This window comes from Syngnathus floridae, chromosome 11 (genome assembly GCF_059516105.1).
Source record: "Syngnathus floridae isolate MCC-2025c chromosome 11, RoL_Sflo_1.0, whole genome shotgun sequence".
Classification (NCBI taxonomy): domain Eukaryota; kingdom Metazoa; phylum Chordata; class Actinopteri; order Syngnathiformes; family Syngnathidae; genus Syngnathus; species Syngnathus floridae.
This window is the reverse complement of record NC_142423.1, coordinates 4333203-4353339: the sequence shown is the minus strand read 5'-3', so window position 1 is coordinate 4353339 and position 20137 is coordinate 4333203. Positions and strand designations below refer to the sequence as shown.

General features: G+C 41.5%; 3 protein-coding genes across 3 annotated transcripts; 2 read left to right on the top strand and 1 right to left on the bottom strand.

Moving 5' to 3' along the window:
• The first annotated feature begins 1129 nt into the window (after window positions 1-1129).
• Window positions 1130-5105, top strand: LOC148390411 (neuronal vesicle trafficking-associated protein 1-like). Its single transcript, XM_088390756.1, has 5 exons — window positions 1130-1333; window positions 1593-1738; window positions 1988-2104; window positions 3307-3417; window positions 3803-5105. The coding sequence occupies exons 2-5, from the start codon at window positions 1610-1612 to the stop codon at window positions 4004-4006; spliced, it is 561 nt and encodes a 186-aa protein (XP_088246882.1). The 5' UTR covers window positions 1130-1333; window positions 1593-1609; the 3' UTR covers window positions 4007-5105.
• Window positions 4381-13003, bottom strand: stx18 (syntaxin 18). Its single transcript, XM_088390754.1, has 11 exons — window positions 12766-13003; window positions 7735-7802; window positions 7237-7352; window positions 7074-7151; window positions 6913-6979; window positions 6746-6840; window positions 6541-6632; window positions 6370-6428; window positions 6187-6256; window positions 6027-6107; window positions 4381-5938 (listed from the first exon to the last, which is right to left on the bottom strand). The coding sequence occupies exons 1-11, from the start codon at window positions 12916-12918 to the stop codon at window positions 5843-5845; spliced, it is 975 nt and encodes a 324-aa protein (XP_088246880.1). The 5' UTR covers window positions 12919-13003; the 3' UTR covers window positions 4381-5842.
• On the top strand, window positions 12949-15234 carry LOC148390409 (uncharacterized). Its single transcript, XM_088390755.1, has 3 exons — window positions 12949-13560; window positions 13674-13803; window positions 13880-15234. The coding sequence occupies exons 1-3, from the start codon at window positions 13278-13280 to the stop codon at window positions 14259-14261; spliced, it is 795 nt and encodes a 264-aa protein (XP_088246881.1). The 5' UTR covers window positions 12949-13277; the 3' UTR covers window positions 14262-15234.
• Window positions 15235-20137: the final 4903 nt, after the last annotated feature.

Here is a 20137-nt window from a genome sequence, read left to right as displayed (position 1 = left end):
TTTGTTTGCATACGCATACAAAGCAAAGTTTTTTTTTCGAAAATGTCACACGGGTATGTGCCCATACCTGGAATCGAAGCAGGTTCCTACGGCGTGAGAGCCCATGGCTCTAACCAGTCAGCAATTTCAACCTGACAGTCCTGGGCCGTCTGCACTGTTTTGTACTAGTGATGTGCATTCCAGTTCCCAAGTGAATAGAATCTTTAGAATCGGTTCACTCAAAAGATTTGTTCAAAAGAATCGTTCACCGAATCGTTCGCCACACTTTCTTATTCATTTATTCACTTTTACCTCGTGTAATGTACCTGTCCATGAGGTGTACGTAATCACAGGCCATTTCATTAGGGAAAAAGCTTAAGTGAAAGTGAAAAGTGCCACACCCGCCCTCACCCCCACCTCCTGATTGGCTGGTTGACGTCATTCGGACACTCCATTAGGTACACCGCCATTTTCAAGTGTACCTAATCACAGGCCACTTCATTAGGGAAAGATCACGGTCAAAGCTTAACTGAAAGTGAAAAGTGCCACACCCGCCCTCACCCCCACTTTCTGATTGGCTGTTTGATCTGTGACGTCATTGATGGTGTTATTATACCGAATGTGTTTGAATAAAAGGTTGAAAAAAAATCCGTTATGCCGACATTTGTTATTTTGGGGGACACCAACTCATATAACAACGTAAAACACATATTGTCATATAAAGCAGTTAACCAAATGTCTGATTTTTATGTTTTAATTGGCGAATATAAAAACAAGGAATAAAACACCAGACAAGTTTTAACATAACTGTTTATTTTAAATAAATAAATAAATAAATAAATAAATAAATAAATAAATAAATAAATAAAAAATAATAATAATAAGTAAATTTCAAACCAGCAATCCAATGTGAAATTGCAGTAGATATATTGGATAACAATATTTTGGCATTTTCTTCTTCGTTTTGTTTTACGGCGGGGTGGCACCAGCTTCAATGCGCATTACAACACCTACTGGTTGAAGTCATATTAACTGAAAAAAGAACCAATCATTTTAGGAAGTGATTCGTTCACTCTCGTTCACTGAAGAAAATCGTTCTTTCGAACGAATCGTTCACTCACGAGCCAACACTAACTTGCAGTGCAGCATGCAGCATGTAGAGGGGACTGAGGCAGCTTGGCCATATTGTGCATCAGCTCCTCTCATCTCCTCTCATTCCTCCTCACAGCGGCTGCGTCATACGTTAAGGCGCTTGTGTGAATGACACAATCAACAACACACGGCCCCGTTTAAGGAGGGAAAACCACTGCAGAAATAAAGTCTATTTTTCCAAACAATTCGCTCGACTGACAAGGTGAGTGTTCCGATATTTTATATTTTTGTGGTGACGCGATTAATATGATCCCCCCCCCCCCAACACGGTCCACAAAGGCAACACCTCAGATCACTGTAATGTTATTTATGGTTCGTATATTTTGGAAGAAAAGCCAATTTGGACTCAGTGGATGATTTATATCACCACAATAGCATGTGATGCTTGATATGAATAATAAAGGCCGGTGCATGACTTCCCCCTCCCCCTCTCCTCTCCTCTCCTCTTCATCCTCCTCCAGGTTGGTGTGCGCACAAAATGGTTAAACTGGGAAATAATTTCAGTGAAAAAAACAATGGGAAGGGGGCTTCTGAAGACGGATTTGACACAATTCCCCTCATCACACCTTTAGATGCCAGCCAGCTTCATTTCCCTCCGCCAGACAAGGTAAGGGATTAGATTTTATATAATAAACATTTCAAGTCATGGGTGGATCTTAGATATGTGGCTATCTAGAGCTCTATTTCAGGGATGGGGAACCAGGTATGCAAATTAAAAATAAAATATTTTAAAATATATATCTCTATACCACTCTCTCTATATATTTATGAATAAATGTATATCTATGTATATTTTATTCATTTAAATATGCACATCTTAATTATGTATATATTCTACCTGTATGTGTGTTTCTAGGTGGTGGTGAAGACAAAGGCGGATTATGACGGCGAGACCAAGAAGGGCAAGATCAGATCTCCCAAAATCGCAGAGTTCTCAATAAGCATCATCGAAGGCGTGTCCGAGCGACTCAAAGTAAGATTCCTGCTCTCTGAAATGTCCAAAAGTAAAAGTAAATTTACTGTTTTTAATTATATACAATACCCATTTTGATATGCAAGTTTTCCTCGTTTATTAACTTGCATGAAACGTTAAATTACCGTATTTGCCGGTGTATAAGTCGACTCGGTGTATAAATCGAGCTCAATTGTTGCATTATATTAAACTTCAAAATTCAATCAGAAATATGCGAAATTTATTGACGAAATGTGTTCAAATTCCGGGAGGCCGTGCGCACGCGCCAAGTGGCCGAAAATAGCTCCCGCCGAGCGGATCGGCACTTTATAAGCACCGCGGATGAAATCGCGGAGCCTCATTCGACTTCCAGCGGGCCGCGCACTCGCGCACGCCGCCCGGTTCAAATTTTCTAAGTGCCAACGCACAATGAGATGCATGAGAAACGGCCTTGGTTACCATCACATTTGAAGCGATGAATACGAAGTTAAATTTTATGACTCGGTGTATAAGTCGAGGTCGATTTTTTTCGGTCGATTTTGGATCGAAAAAGGTCGACCGATACACCGGCAAATACGGTAGCTAACGATAGCAACTAAAAACATATTTAAAAAAATAAAATAAAAAATACTGGTATGTGATTCTTGGAAGTTAACCAACATCAAACAATTCTCTTAAATAAGGCCATGGATTGGAATAACTCACATATCTGTTGCATCATTATTTATACTCAAAGTGACTCTGACCTACTTCCACATCCGGTCGTGCGACTTGACTCAACAATCCATCGTGCTCACCGATGATTCACCTGACGCTTCCTTTAGCTGTTCGCATTAAATCAGCTGCTGCCATGGTGATGGCCTCCCAATAGCAGTTTCTCTCCCACCTCGGTGGCTGGCAAACGTGCACACTCTTTGAATGGGACAATTTGAACATATGCTGGAATAAAACAGCTCTGAGTCAACAGATGATCTTTGTCATAGTCAGATGTGATCAAAACCTCTTTTTGAGTTCCTGCGAGCTTTGAAGTGCTGCAGGGAGTCCTTGCCTCTTTGATAACCTACTGTTGCGTTGCTGTGTGTAGGAAAAAAAAAAAGTATTATGTGGTGTCAGGTTTTTTTTTTTCTGAGGAAAACTAAAACACAAAATATTACAGTAATCACCGCATCTACCTGTTGTCTCATCTGTTGCCTGATGTCCTGATTGTTTTGTTCCTCGTCCAGGTGACCTTGCTGGTGATCTGTGCTCTGGCCTTCTTGGTGTGTGTGGTGTTCCTGGTGGTCTACAAGGTCTACCAGTATGAGCAGCCATGCCCTGACAGCTTTGTCTACACGGTGTGTAGAATAACTATTTAAAGATATTACATGGTATAAATGTTGGGTCTCTTGAGCAAAGCAACAGATCCAGGTGTGAAATCCAACAGCGGCAAGCCTGCAGGGCAAGCGAGGCTTTCTCTGCTGACCTACATTCACAACCTAAATTCTATTCCTGGTTCCACAATATGGTATTCTTTTCTTCCCAGTGGTCTATTCTCTTCATTTCATAGTTCCGCTCGACTGCTTGCAGTTAATGTGTGTTAAGCGTTTATGTCCAATGAGATTTCCGCCTCTGTGTTGCCATGCCAATCTAATCTTCCCACCCCCTTCGGGATTTGTATTAGCAACGAGATGACTTCTTTAATGAAAGGTTAATGTTTATGACTTTCTCTCTGTGGAGCAGCAAGGTCGTTGTATGCCAGCTGGGATGTACGGCGGCAACTTCCCCCACCAGGGCCCGGGGAGCCGCGGGCGCCTCTTCACCCTCATCAACCACTACAACATCGCCAAGCAGACCATCACTCGGTCCGTCTCGCCGTGGATGACCATCATGTCTGAGGAGAAGGTCACCCAGCAGGAGACGGAGACGGCGCAGAAGCTGGCCTAACCGATCGGGCGTGGCCTCGCCCGCCGAGGGGGGAATCAATAATATGGTTGTGCCATTCAAGCAAACTCAAGTCCTGCTTCTAAACGTGCCCGAGGTGCTGCGCTGCCTTCAAGGTCGGCTGAATGTGTGGAAATTGGGGTCACGTTTACAGCAAGATGAGCCTTCAGCTGGCTTTGTGGTTTGTTTGAATAGCATATGCTGTTATTTATTGATACACAGCTGAGTGGCTTACATACATGTAAAATCGCCACACACGCGCACACACTCTTGATGTTAACTTTGTGCATAAACACACGTTAGTCTTCAATTTAGTGAAATAACTGTGAACTATCTCATGTTTGTGACACTTTTAGATAAACATGCACGCACGACAATTAGAATCGTACTTTGCTTTTATTGCTTTCAAATAGAACTTGTTTGGATTACTGTAGTTGTCATGACAACAGCAATGTTTGCAGCATAAATGCCAAATTCAAAAGAATTTAGGAGGGAATCGTCGACGCCACCCGAGTTACTCTTGACGATCATTTCAAAGCTGTATTTAATACTTGTATTCAATAAGACAGCTGCTGCTTTCTGGTAATTACGTATAGTGCTTTTTAAGGCCTATTAAAATGTTGTGAGAAGAACTGTCTGCACCAGCACCAAATGTATTTTGCACAATTTTAAGTTGTGCACTTTAACCCCAAACTGCTTTTCTTCTTTGTCGCTGTATCAACTAAGTGTATTTATAAAAGATGATCACCCTTTTTGTGAACACTCGATTGAAGCTAAAGGCTACACACAACTTTTACGCTGCTCGACTGAATGTTTTTTGCTTTGATAGTAATGACGCTGTATTGTGCAACCGTGTGCATTTTTAAATGTCAACAGATGGCGAGTGGAAGCCATCGATTTACTGACTGTTTTAGTTGAACAATCTGAAAGTAGTTGCTTGTCCTGATGTTTTGTTTTCCTGTACATGTCTGTTAAATGGTCACAAATGCCTCATTTTCATACAGTGTAATAAATCAGTCAAGTGCATTTGCTACATTCAATGTGAAATGACAAATTGAAATAAAGTGCCCACCTTTCCCACCAATAAAAGGTGTTGAATCTTTATGCTGATTTATTTATTTGAAACTGTTTGTCACCATTTGCTGGAAAAACTACTTTGAAGTCAATGAAGTGCTTTTTCTGCCATCTTGTGGCATCAACGGGTAATTATAATTTTTGGGGAGTGGTGGCGGCACTGGAGATGTACCTCAATGAAAACGTATCATCGTGATGAAATTGTTTCTGTCAGCAAACACTAACCAGAACAAGCCTTGTTTTTTGAGCTGCTCTCAACCTTGTCTGAACATCTGCCAGTACTTGGAAATATCATTATATCACATTTAAGCTCTGAAGTCACTGGAATTATCTCGGAAATGACAATATGAGCTACGAGCTGCTTTATTAGTCATACGGTCTGCTGCTAAAGGAAAAGCATTGTCAGTATGACGGTGAATTTGGATTTATGGATGCATAATTGTTGTGGGGGGGAAAAAAATACAAGTGCAAATCTTGTCTGAGCGGGAACCTTTACGTGCATTAAAGTTATTAAGCCGCAACGCAGCCAATGACGTTTTCCTTTTATCAAGCATTTGCCTGCCCATACCACCGTGCCACCCAAAAAGTGTTCATGGTGCTGAATCCAAGTGTGGCTCCACCCACAGAAGCTGCCTTCCAACTTGTGTTAAGCAGATAAATAACTGGTGAAGAGGAGGCCACAAAAACCTGTCAACAGTCTGTTGTCTCCAAATCTAAAAACTCCGTCTGGTGTTGTCGTCACGTGACAGCCTCCCGGTGTGCCCGTTAGCTGTCGTACCAGTCGAGGAAGAGCAGCGAGAAAGAGCACATGACCAGGAAGAAGAGGATCCACACACGGAAGCCGGCGTTGTTTTTGATGGCCTTGTGACACAAACAAAATATGACTTTCTATTTATAACCCACTTGGCGCAAGAATATAAAACACACATGTTGTTTCTGTGAAGCTCACCTCCCGTATATCCTCATTGCCTTCTTTAACGTTCTCTGTAGCGCCAACCACCAACTGATGAATGTTATCGATTTCAGTCTCCTGCCAGGACAAGCGAGGAGCAACATGTTACTTTAGGGTAAAAAAAACAACTCACAGTCGGAGTTGTACTGTTGCTTACTTGATGGAGAACTTTCTCAGAAAATATTTCCTGCAGTCTTGAGATTTCTACAACCTTTCCTTCGATTTGCCTGAAGAACATAAGAAACAAGAATATTTTCCTCTACTCCATTATGGAGTGATTTATAACATAGGTAGCCGTTTTGATATTTTTAAGAGGTAACAATAGTAGTTGGTGACTCACCTCACTTCATCTACCAAGTTGCTCATTTCACTGACCAGCCTCTGATTTTCCTGCTCAAACTGCACACAAACAAATGAAAAACAATCAGGAAACCGTCCTGCATGCCGCAACAGAGAAATGATGCGAAATGAAATCTCAAATACTCTCACTGAAGTCTGAGGAGCCACATACCATTTGGATCTCCTCAGGAGAGAGCTCGTCCTCCACTTTGCCTTCGTCCCATAAATTGACACTTTGGTCCAACGCCTCTCTTGCACTCTTGTCTAAATCACACAAAGAGTTTTGACAATTGCAAAAAAACATGGAGATCACAAACTCCCAAACTCTCAGTGCAATAGAAAAAAACAAGTAGAACAAACAGAATTGACTAACATACCACCAGAGCTTTCCTCCTTCACTGTCTTTTCATTCTTGGGCTCTTCATCTGCCATTTTCTCCACACGACTGTGCAGCTCAGATCCCAGGCGTGACCTGAAATCAAGACTCTTCTGTTTATAAATCTGGAAATGAGGATAAATAACACTCGCAGGAACAAATACTCACAGTCTCTTCTTGTCCACCATTCTCTTGACTCTTATGGCTCGCTGCTCCGAGTACAGCTGGCACACTCCTTTGAAAGCGACCCAAACACGCACGTTCAGGCCAAAGCAAACATTTTAATGTTACGGAGAAGTAAACCTCTTTTTGGAGTGGCATCAACTCACCTTTCAAGTACATTTCAATGAGGTCCAAGACTGCACCCCTGTGCTCTTTCGTCTGAGCTGATGTCACCTGCTTTTCAGCTGGAAGGAAGTCATGTGTATTTAATAAGAAAGAAAAAAAAAAAAGGAACAAAGACGATCTAACATGAGCGTAAATGCAACGCACCATCAGTGCGAAGCTGTTTGATGGCCTCGGAACACGTCCTCATGAAGATTTGGGCATCCTGGTCAATCTGATCGCGTTCGTTGTCGGACATGCGGGTGAGGTCGGATGAGATGAGACTGCAAGATAGAAACACGACAACAATCCTCAATAGTGGAAGGTCAACGGGTCAGTCAATAAAACGGAAGTATGGAAGTCAGATAGCAGGAATATTTGTTGCTGGGGTTTTCCCACCGCTTTTGAAAATCAGGCTCCACCTAACTACCGTCATCTTGCGGTTGGGTTCATGTGTGGCTCTCGAGACTTGTCTAGAGGAAGTCGAAGCTTCGGTTTTTACGGGACGTTAATCTTTCTCCGCTCGGTCGCACTCGGGCGATTGCCGACGACTAGACTGAGCCGGCCGCCTGAGACCACACGGCTTGATCGGGCTCAGCAGAAGCGTCAAAATTAGCGTTTTGTCACATTTGGTGACGTTTCCCACAGTTGGAAGCTGAGGCTTACCTGGCTGCGCTCACATAATCCTTCCTATGTTGTAGCAAGAAGTCTTTGAGCTTGGTGATGTTAACGATCTAGGAAAACGCAGTGAGAAAAACATAATTCGGTGTCAGTACAAACATGTCAAAGCAGCAAATTACCTAGAAGCAATTTTCTTCTAGCTAAGCGTGACTAAAACGTATAATCTTGCGCTTTATTGGAGATGACAGGTGACCAATGTCCGTCCGCGGAGGTGAATTCACAATATTTACCTTTGACGATTCATCCGCGCACGGGCGCACTAAATTCAAACTTGCCATTTCCCCGTCAAACTGCTCTTATAAATAAAAAGCTGAGCGCTGGCTGGCAGAGTGATTGCAAATAAGCTTTAAATTCAGGATGTGTTTCTATTTATCGCCGAGTGTCTATGTGAGGAGGGAAACATGCTTCAATTCAATATTTGCCCCTGTAATTCAGTCAAATATGAAAAAAAAAAAGACCCAATTGCTTCCCCGTTTGCCGAGTTGTGCTGGCGGCGCTGCCCCTCACACAGCGGGCTCTGTTGGACCGCTCACAAGACGCAAGTCGGACAAGCTGAGGATTGAAAAATGACACAATGGCTTTGACTGTGACGGGGGTCTGCGAGCGCGGGAGATTATTATGATAGCATAATGTCTTCGGCCTTCAACCTTTCCGCTCTAACAACACCAATTATCTAATTGCCTGGGCTGTAAGCGGTAATCTGGCACCAGCTGTCTAATAATATCTCTAAACATCCATTCCGGCATCACATCGACTTGAAGTGAGGTTTTATTTGAGCTGACTCGGCAGGGGGAGAAAAAAAAGGTGTCAGAATCTACAGGGCTGAGCAATTTGTTGCAGACATAGATGCCCTTTTCTTGCTTGCGTGACGTATGACACGGCTGCGGGTCGCCCGCTAACCCAGGCAGGCTGACCCTTGTAATGATACAATTATTTGGGGTCAGGAGTTAATTGTTGTTCGGAGCAGTTAAGCTTGGGAGGGAATTAAAGGGGGGAGCTGAAATGGTCTTTTGCTTCAAAGACTTTCTGTGTTGCGGGTTGTCGACGGGGAATCAGAAAAGCAGACGTGATGCTGAAACTGGTATTTAGGAAAGCTCTCTGTGTTCTCACGCGTTTTTAGTTACTTAATAGCACAAAAGACACGATTCTTTGTTTTCTCTTAGTGACTTTTGTTTTGAAGTTCAGTAGAACTGCTGGAAATTAAACGTTGCGTTTTTAATATTTAAAACAAGGTCCAGGCTGTATTAGAAAAAAAAAAATAACAATGAGAATATACAGGAAATTACATCAAGCAAGCAGACTTGCATTCAAAAGCTGACTTCAGTGAAATAATTTAGTCCGACGCTTCTGTATTCATTTGATGACCAAGTTAAATTTTGTGTTTTCAGATTTTACAGCGGTTCACTTCGAGGTTGTATTACTGAGTTGCGACGCGTGTATTGCAGATGGACAAGTTGTACTACACAATTAGGCCAGCAGGTTGTGCTAAATCCCCAAACTAGAATGAAATAAAAATGCCTGGCAGGGGTGGTGCGTGTGAGTGTGTGTGTGTGTTAGAAAGGGGCGCAGCCGGGTGTGTCAAGAGTGCTGCTTTGGGGGTTGAGCTGTCTCCAGTGTGTATACATTGGGGATCGGATTCCCAGCACAAGCTCAAGGGCTTGCAGGGGGTCAGAGGGATCAATTGCTCTTGTAATTTAAGACTATAAAGAGCAAGTAATTCCTCAACAATGAGGAAGGAGGTGGCCGCATGTGTAGCGATGAGTATGCAACACGGCGTGCGCGTTTGCGTCGCTGCGTGTGCACGTACGTGAGTCAGCTTGCAAGTCAAAGAGAAGGAGACAGTCTGCCGGGCTAAATCTAATCTCGACATCATCAAAGACCCCCACTTTACCTCCTCGCTTTCTCGTTGGGCCTGCAGCCCTGACTGAGCCCAAACAAACCATCAAGAGGGATTATTATGAGCAAGACAAGAGAAAAGGCTTAGTTAGCATTTTTTTTGCCCCCCCCCCTTCAAACAGCTTGAATGTCTCTTTTGTTTTGTTAAATCCAGGTAACGGACAGAATTAGATGATGACTAACTTGATTCAGTTGAAATCCTAAAGGCTATATATATTGACGCCATGCTATGTTGGATTCAATTAAGCAGGTCTGATACAGAAGGAGACCTTAGCAGTGCTGACATGTTGATTTTATTTTGAAGTCTCCTATGGGCTTTGGCCTTTATTTATCCCCCCCCCCCCCCCCCCCCCAACAACAACTAGTGAATTGAGCTTTTCGACTTTTCCAGCATTCTCCTGTGAGAATCGAGTTGTCATAGAGAGGGCACTGCATGAAACATCTCTAAATTTCTTGAAACTGACCATCAAGAAAGGTCCACAATTGGATTAAACAGTGCCATCTATTTTTTTGGTCCCGCTTACCTATATTATATAACAGTGGTAAAATAGAGATCAAGATTAAGTACGCCAAACATTTGAAAAAAAAAATAAAAAATCTATTCTAACAACACTTTCTTGAAATCATAAGCAAACTCTCCCAATGTGACAACAGTTCTCCACAGACGGCCACAATGAAAGATGTCAAAGAGCGCCGGAGGAGCCAGTTTTGGAATGCCGATACTAAAAGCACAGCAGGGAAGCCGGCACTTCTCTCTACACACAATTTAACAATTTTAGAGTGACCTCCACCATTTAAACTTGAGAAGGGAAGCATGCTGTGTAGAGAGGGACGAGGTGAGCATTGAAACCAAGATCACAGTGGCCCAGCGCGACCCCTTTGAGGCCAAAGACCCCCCCGGCCTCCGACCGAAGCCAAATGCACGCCTCACCGCGGTCGCTCTCGTCTAGTTAGGAATCCTGTTTGGTTACAATTTCTTTTTAAATGAGCTGCATTTTAGTGGAGAAAAGCGCTGTGCATTTGTCAAATTCAATATGCTCTTTCTATTTTTGTGACGCTCCAAAGGGCGTTCTGCATGTCTAGGAGGGCACCGACATCTGTTACACATTTGGTGCCGGCCGTCAACATTGTTGCCGGGGACCTAATTTAATATTTTCTCTGTTTTGATCTTCCACCTTTAATCACTGGCTCTCGGGAGGATCGTCTTTCCTTAAGAAATTGTTCGAGAGCAGAAAGCAAATGTTATTCCAGTATGTTTATGGAATGGCGCATGTGAAGAGAGGACTCGCACACAAAGAAAAATGCTTGGCCATGTCAGACGTGGGAGAAAACCGCAATGGAAGCGTGAGCAGTCAGGACATTCCGAAGTGGCAATTTAAATTTCTCCGCCGAGATGGTTGCCGATGATATGTGCAATGCGAGCGAAACAGCGGTAGGGGGGGAAGAGAGCGGGCAAGCCGCACCACAGGATCGAGTTGGGTTTCTTTGAATCAGCACCGCTCTGCTTTGCTTTTATTAAACCACCATTTCTAATACTGATGTAACATAACAAAAACTCAGTTGTTCGGGACCGAGGTGAGCCGGCTCATGTTTTCATGGTTGACATCAGGCACAACTTAAAGTCCAGACTCCCTGAGGGAAATGTAAAGTGCTTCTTCAAGGCGCCTTTGAAGAGGTTTGTTTTCACGGAGCTCATGTTAGGCAAAGGACTCCTTGCTGTATAAGCAGCCCTCGTGACATCCAGAAAATACTTTAGTTTTTTTTTTAGGGTGGAAAATGCCAATCGTCCTTTGCCAACCGTTGATATATGGCTGCACTTTTTGGGCGCTCACAACAAACTGGTTCTTGTTTAGGTTCCTGTGCTCACGCTTGGCTATGTTTTTCACTCAATGATTAAGACAAAGTCTTATTTTTAAAACTAAGAATATGACAGTAGACATATCACACAGAATAAACACAAGGTAACTTTCTTTCCTCATAGTGAAACAATGTTTCTCAAACTTTTTATACCAATCTCCACCTCCTAAATACTTAGCTCTCCAAGGAACCGCATTATGATTAAAATTAATACTGTAGCATAATAGGGCACATGTTTCTTCTTCTTTTGGGGTCAATACTGAATTGTGGGGCTTCAGGGAGATTTTGGTGCTTGAGGGGTAAGTGTCAAACGCAGGTCATCAAATCAATATGCAGCTTTCACAGGAGGGTTCTGCAAGTCGCTTCCCAGCTGGAGAATGCGGCGGGTAAGTTGAACGCTGCAATAGCACAATCTGATCCAATATTAACAATATCAGCCGCAGATACGGATGGGGCGGGTAACTCTTCCAATATATTTACTGGCCCACTTTTGACACCTTGATATTACAGGATATCTTTACCAGATCTGACTTGACATAACCTAAAACTTGCTTTCTTGAACAAAAGCATAAAAGAATCATGGTGGGCGTCAGCCAAATAAAACGGATCAATTTTCAACAGACAATTTTAGAGCATTTATTTTAATAACATCTTTGGTCTTTAGCCATGTCAACTTGTCATGATAAAAATCCCAAATAGAGTTGCTTTAAAATTGCCCTTGTATGAAAAGTCATCGATCAATCAGGTCTTTGCCAAAAGCTACAAACTGACTTGTCACCTGACATCTCAGTATATGCGAGGAATGGAAGTACGAAAACATAGAACAGGACGGCAAAATTTGTATTATAAACGGTCAACACATTTTCCAAAGATTATCTGAGAGGGATAATAAAATGTAAATATTACTTGTAAATGGATGTTAGACAATACAATAGCTTCTTCACATAGTAGCCTAGAAAAGTTGAAAAAATGCATTACTATTACTGAAAGCGTAAAAAATATCAGAATAAGTAAACATTAGTTTTGCACCACCTATCTGTGTGTGTGCCTGTAAAGGAGCAGCGACTCCACTATGACGCTAACGTGAGCAAGCGAACACCAGATACTCATGCAATGAAGATATCGTTTTAAATATGGGTTAAGCAACACCGCGTGCAAATATTTAAACACATTTATTAAAAGAATGACAGTTTAGTCGTTTAATGTGCGAGTTTGTGTCGGCGCTTGCACGGTTAGCTTCAGTTAGCTACAGCAAAGACTTACCACTTCTTTCGCCTTCGGAGAGAAGGCATTCTTGGGTCTGCTCCGCTTGAAAATCTCATCTTTGGTAGAATCGAAACCGATCCCTATCGCCTTGTTTCTGGTTTTGACTGTTTTGACACTAGCTTTGAAAAGTAGCGTTATATCTACAGCCATGTCTGAGATGATTGCAGCGCTGGGGAGTCCGCAAGTAAACAAACTGACACGTCGCCCGGATGTGACGTCAATACCATGCGACGACGCTGTTGACGCTCAGCCGGAGGAACAGAAAGGCTTAAAGTCTCGCTCAAGGAGGACATTATATTTGAATATTATATATGCAGGTTTTTTGCCCGTTATGAATATGTGCATTGCCTTATATTAATTTCGAGTTGCTTACATTTTAAATATCAGTGTGATACACTGGTACAGACTCCAAGAGATAAACCGATCTGGATTCGCGACTCAATTGCAGTGATTTATAGTTTTCTGTACTGTATTCCAGTCATATAAAAACCTTCTTTAATTAATTAATCATGCCACTGCAACTTGAAGCAATGTCAAGCAGGAAGCGTCGACCAAATTGGACAGACCAGGAGTGTTATCTTCTCGCTCAACTAGTCCACGAAAGAAAAGAAGTAATCCGAGGGAAGTGCACCAGTGGTTTATACGATAAACGGCAGGCATGGGACGAGATAACACAAACTATCAACTCAGCCTTTCCACAGATGCAGCGAACTGTGTCAGACTGCAGCAAAAAGTGGGAAAATCTACTGGCAAAGTCACGGGAGGAGATCAAACGACAGAAGATGCACACAGGTACGGATTGAGTAAAATGCGCAGCCTCTTGTACACTGTGTTCCAAATTATTATGCATATTGCATGCATAATATGCATGCATATTATGATTTAAGAAGTGTTTATTTTTACAGAGGATGACCTGTCACTGAATCAGTTCAGTGCTTTGACCCAGATTGTGATTTCTGTGATGAACCCTTCAGTACTACAACAAGATGACGACGACTCTCAACCCTTTGACTTGGTGGAAAGTCAACAAAACAGGTGTTCTATAAATATATTTGTAATAGTAAGTAATAACTAAAGCTGACTGTTAAATGGAAACATTCTTCTCTTTCAGTGGCACTAAGGATGGAAGCATGTTCACAAGTGGCGAACAATTTAAAGCCAAACATGAGCAGGCAGATTTTGTGCTCCCGGCCTATGGTGCAGATCCATCCTCGACGTCTCCGGGACAAAAAATGACCCCTTTTTGTAGCTTTCCTAAACAACTCGCAGTGCAGTTTAGCCCTCATTATCCCGCCGCCTCTGGTGAACAGTCCAATTCTCACTCTTTTCCTTGCACACATGATGCACACTGCGCCACTTCACAAGAAAGGATGGATTTGGAAATGTCTGTGCTAAGAAGACAGGAGGCAGTCCTCAAGCTTCAAGAGGAATATTATACACTCAAAATTCAGCGGATGAAGAAGCAAATGGCAGAATCATCTCTACAGGACTGAAGAGTTTGTACCTGTTGTAATTTTTTTGTGGTTTGGGTGCTGTAAATGAAAATGTTATTGTGGTTGGACACTAAATAGTGCACTTGTTTGGTTTGTTATTTATAATTTACCTCTGCAAATACGATGAACACTCGCGGGTTACACAGTTTAGGGACCAAGCCGTGATTCTAAAATTAGCAAGTAGTTTACCGTTAAAATGATTGTCTTTTTTAGGAACTCCAAATTTAAATAGTCTTTTGGGGCGTGATAGTTGGAAATTATAATAAGAATAATACAATAATGTTTAAGCGCCACCAATAGTCGCTTATCCAAATCATATTTTCTAACAAGATACATTCAACTACATTATTTAATTTGTCATGTAACGATTATAAACATCTAAAGTGACATCTAATATTTGGTAATATTTGGATTTTGCATATGGTTTTGTTAATGGCTAATAATTGGTTATATAAAATGAAACAATTTTTATGAGAATATAAAAAGCCAGTCGGGTCACATTCAAATGAGATCTAAATATATTTGCAATCTATATTGTTTTGAAAATATGACACGGAAAACACCATTTTTTGGTATGATATACATGCACATATTTTGAAACGGGAAATTGGTTTTCATGCTGCATCATAGTGTTTACTCTTAACTATGCAGTAAATAATTGACTTAGTACCTCAAGATAAAAAATTGTTCCTGACAAAGTAAATGGAGTTGAAATTATGTCCAGTCTAGACAAAAAAATGTTGTAATTTGTACGTAATAATTCTCATAAATCAGTGTATTTGTGAGTGAGTGAGCCTCACACTCAAATGTAAGCTTTGTAGCCAAGACTATTTGAATGAAAGGCTCCCATTTGCGTTGCGGTTTGCTCATTTAATTTAATGTGTTAATGTTCTGTTATGCATAACCGAGTTCTGCCAGTGTTTCTAATTTTTTGCTTCTTCAGCTTTTAAATAAAAAAGCAAGCAGCTCTTCACATACCAGAGTATTGATGTACATATATTGTATATTAATGTAAAATGATTTATTTCTATGTAAAAAAAATGACAGAGGCCATTGTTCGGCATTCCTAGATGCTATCTCTTTCTGGATGGAGTGTCAGTGACAGTATCCATTCCTCCCATTCCTGACAGCTGAGCTATGTTCCGGGGTGTCCTCCGGGCAGTCCACTTAAGAGCCTCAAAAGAAAGCCCTTAATCTCCACTTTCTCTTTGTTTGCACTACCATCACAAATGTACATCAGGACTGCTTTATCTTCACAGGGCCCGTCGAGTGGCTATCTGACGTTGTCTTAATGCTATCAAAGGTTCTTATCTCAGCTTTGCCTGAGGATGCGACAGACTCCCCTGAAAAATAAAACAGCTCTGCTTAGCGTTTTGTTAGATGAACATCAGGTCTTCACGTATAAGAGCGCTCTTGGTAGTGGCATGCAGTTTTTTCCCATGGTAGGTTATTTAATGGGGGAAAATGAGACTTGTTCCACCAGTGAGACAGACACCCTGCTCAGGGCAGTTAGCAGTCTTGAAAGAGTAGAAGAATGTCCCACAGCCCGGTCAAACGCGGAGTCATGACATGGGAGTTGTTGCCTTTAAGTCGGGAGCTTACCTGTCACACCCTCCGGCCTTCCAAACAAGCCCCCAGACATGCCCCTCCCTCGCTTTTCTACGTGTACCTCTTCTCATGGCCAAAGTTGACAATTGGTGTTCAAGAGGGAAGACTTTGCCATGGAGTAAAAATTATTCATTTGGCTTGCTTTGCTTGGGGTTGATGTCAACAAGGTAAACCAGAAAAAGGCTCTTTCAGCCCTGAAGAAAATGAATTGAAAAGAATTGTGGAGGGATTGTTTTGATTGAGCTCCAACTCATCTAAAGGTCTTCCTTTGTCATTCAATATCATGCTGCTTTGATTAAAACGAGAACAAAACATAGATGGCGCACACACACGCACACAAAAAGCACAGAGCATGGCTTTGCATGACAGAGTATAATTGTTTTATACCACCATATTAGCCTGTACCCACTTTCTGGATCGGAATCAGTTTGTATTGCATGCAAGGTCACGTGCATCCAAGTTTCCCGGAAAAAAAATAATGTAAAACATATGCGACAATAGGTTCAATACACATGTTGCAATCACAAATTAAGATTTTCCACAATGCAGCTGCTGTTACAAATGTTCACATTTATTTAGATTAGAACGGGCAATGCCCATTACTAAAACGACCTCGGGCACAACGCGCAGTGGATTAACCACAACCGATGCTTTTATTTAGTTGGTGAAAGGAAATCTGAGAAAGTTTTTTTTTTTAAAGTCCAAGTCCCTTCTTTCTCTTTTTCCCCCCCAATTTAACTTATCCCTAACCACAAATAAACTATTGATTAAAAACTACGTTCAGACACGGACATGTCAAAATATGATCAGTTGTCTCTCACCCAAGACACACACACAATGATTTCTTATTGAGTGCTACATTCTGAAACTGCAATTGTGTGTTAGTGTTTCATATGGCCTCACTAATAGAGAGCCCACATTAGAACATACTGGATATGCCTGACTTGATCATTTTCCACAATGCTCTTCAAAAAAAAAAAAAGGGTCAGACATTTCTGTGCCAATGAAACGGGATCCTCTTTGTAATTAAAGCCAGAGAAAATTGGATCATTTTTTGCCTGGACAGCTTTCACATTCCAACCTAATATGGCACTTGAAGCTTTTTGAAGTAGCTGTATTGCTTTCCTAAATTATACCTTTCATCAGGCAATCATTTAAAAAAAAAAAAAAAAATGGCAAGTTGACATTTTTAAGCATACCCGTGTTATCAAGATAAAACCAGACTGATGGTAGAATTCAAAGTCTTCTGTTATACCTTGCGCTATCTCGTTTTTCCGAAGATGACAAGAACATTTTAATGTCTATCTCTTGAATGGAACTTATTCAAGTTTGTTCTTGTGGAGATGAACCTCTGGTCTGTAAAGTCACAAAAAACTTCGGGAGCAAAACCAACACCATTTATCATCACCATACAGGTATGAGCATTCGTTACTAGTTTTGTGTTTATATGCAGTTTCTAATTGTTATTCAGTCCACCAAAAAAAAAAGACTAAAAAAGTGCTAAGAATAAAGTTCGGTTTTAGAAGACTCACAGGACAACTTTTTTTTTTGCATTTCCTCATCACTTCTGTCATTAAAAGTTAGGTCGCTTCCCTTTCTCAAGTGTCTCACATTTGTTGGACGTTTACACTCTGTGATCTGTGCGCAATCATCCAGCTACAGGTTGTCAGATTTGATGCTGACAAATATATGTACACTGACACAAAAGGGTGGGAAAATACTTCATGGAAGTCGTTTACTGGGCAGGTCGCACAGCTTCCCATTACCTCATCCTCAGTGGACACACGTCACGTTGACATAACTTTGAGACTTAAAACGTAATGTGATGGAATAAATGCTCAGGGAGTATTCTTTCTGCAACACAAATGTAACTTGTCACCTTTGACTTTGCAACGAGGCGGCAAGCAAGAAATAGTCGCTCTCATGCATCTATTGGTCTTTGGCATTTTTTTCCTAATAATTTCTGTCGTCAAGCCAAAAAGATGACTACGGCCACATGGAACAAGGAGAGACTAGCTCACTGTTGAGACAGCATAGCTTGACACTCCCAGCCGGTCCCTTGAGTCTGACTGTCTGAAGCTGGGAAGGCTGCAATAGGAGAAGGTCAAGCAATGTCTCGAGCCAAAAACCAAGTGATTGGTGAATTAGAAAAGTACATGCAGGATTTGAAAAGGAAATTGCTTTAATGGCAAACACTCAATAGCGTGTAATTATACAACCTTGGAAGATGGTTGATTCCGTTTTGTTAAAAGGTTGTTTTGTCCATGTGTCATTAGAGGAGGCCAAGAAACCACCATCAACCCAAGAGAAACCACGTCAAACAAATATTATCTTCCTTCGTCCTTCAACTATCGAGCCAGCATTTCCTACTTGCAATTATAAACAATATCCTGCTTGAATATGAGAATATAAATGTAGAATCAGTGCAAGTAGTCATGTCTCCTTGTCACATTTTGAAAATATATAATTCTGAAACATGTAAATGTGCACAAACAGCATCCTCTGCTGTCACCTCACATTGGCTTGATTGGCGTGTTGGCCGATGGTTTATTTCCACTGAAACGTCTTCACACAGGACAGAGGCTTAGTCATTGCTTTAATACTCGGAGCTTCAATAGACTTTCCCATGCCTCGCTATAAATTCAGCCTTTTATAACCAACACATGGACGAATATCAGCCCACTCGGTGTCAGAGCACGTGTCCCGGCCAACCGACACCACACCCCGGTGGAAGAATGAGAACTCTGTGTGATTGATAGTCACTTCTAATTTAGCTTCAGGAATTTTGTGTGTTTCCCCCGTTGAAATATAGGCCCCTTAACGAGACCGAATCACAGACGTGGGCAGGCCCAACGCTTTGAAATCCAGCAATCCCTGAACCAGAAAATAATCAAGGGGACTTAGGCACGCCACCGTGGCCGGAAATTCACTATGCATGCTGGTTTCAGCCGTGACCATTTGAGATCGCAAATTTTTGCCTTTTAAAATTCACTGCAAGTCAACCACCAGCCCACCCCCCCACACGTATCCCACTTGGATTTATGTAGAACACTCAATTTGTGCTTCCTCTAAACTAAAAGTGGATGAGTAGTCCCTCTGTTTTTTTTTTTTATTTATTTAGGCGGGGGGGGGGCTGACTTTGTGACGCACACACACATATACAATAAATCTCTTTTAGGCATGCGGTTTGCCATCATAGCTTAAAGCACATCATAGGCATGGCTACTTTTCTGCTCGTCCAGCACAAATTCTATAGCGACATTTTCCCCCCTCTGTTATTTCTCCGTGTCCTCTTCCACTGCGAAGTAAGACATTGCGGTTTAGCGTTCATGCCAAGTCTCCCCACAGCTTGTCCTGATTACTAGGTAGACAAGTACCCACGGTACGACGCAACCAGAACCCTTTGGTCTACGTTTCCCTTTCCTCAAGTCTCCAACTGATTATCTCCAAGGGAAGATTTTAATTATTCCTTGCCATGGTGGTTCAGATGTGTTGTTCCGACATCGGGACTGTACACAATCTCAATCAGCTTGTGGGAACACGCAAAATCCAATCACATTTTGAATAAACAACACTGGACCGCATGTTTTTATAATCTTGATGTCTTGAGAATGCCAACCAAAGGTTCTTTTTGTTAATCTTCAGCTTTACTTTCCCCCCCAAGCCTCCTTTCCTTCTGATCACAGTTTTCCTTCTGATTTATATGTACAGTTTACTGCCTTCTAGCCAATTAGCAAAGGCAAACACAACAATAATCAGCCTCTTGGCTTAATGTACTCCACTTCTTCAGCAGTAAATACCAAGTGACTCAAAAGTGTATTGTCATTCAGAAAATCCTGCTGGCTTTAGTCTTTCTCAAGTAGAAAGAAGACCTTTACAAATGGAAAACCATACCCCAAAAAGAAAAAACACAAATTGTCAAAGTGCGAGACAAAGAGGGATACTACAATGGCTGATGAACCCTCAGGCAGATTATAGTTAACTGACCTAGTTAGTCATTACAGGTTTGTTGTTATACACAACATCTGTTGTGAGCGTACTGTATTATTTATATTTGGATTACTTTAAGGAATCATACATTTTTTTGTCTTTCACTAGAGATGTCATCAGTTATTAATGTAAAATGATGTCTTTTTGAGCTAGCTAGTAAGCAATTGAGGATCTAATAAAGTAACAATTGCCACTTAAAACTTCAAACTGTAAAATAATGTAATGTAAAAAACTAATAAATGGATGATGACCATGTCAATCAAAATTGAGGTAGATTA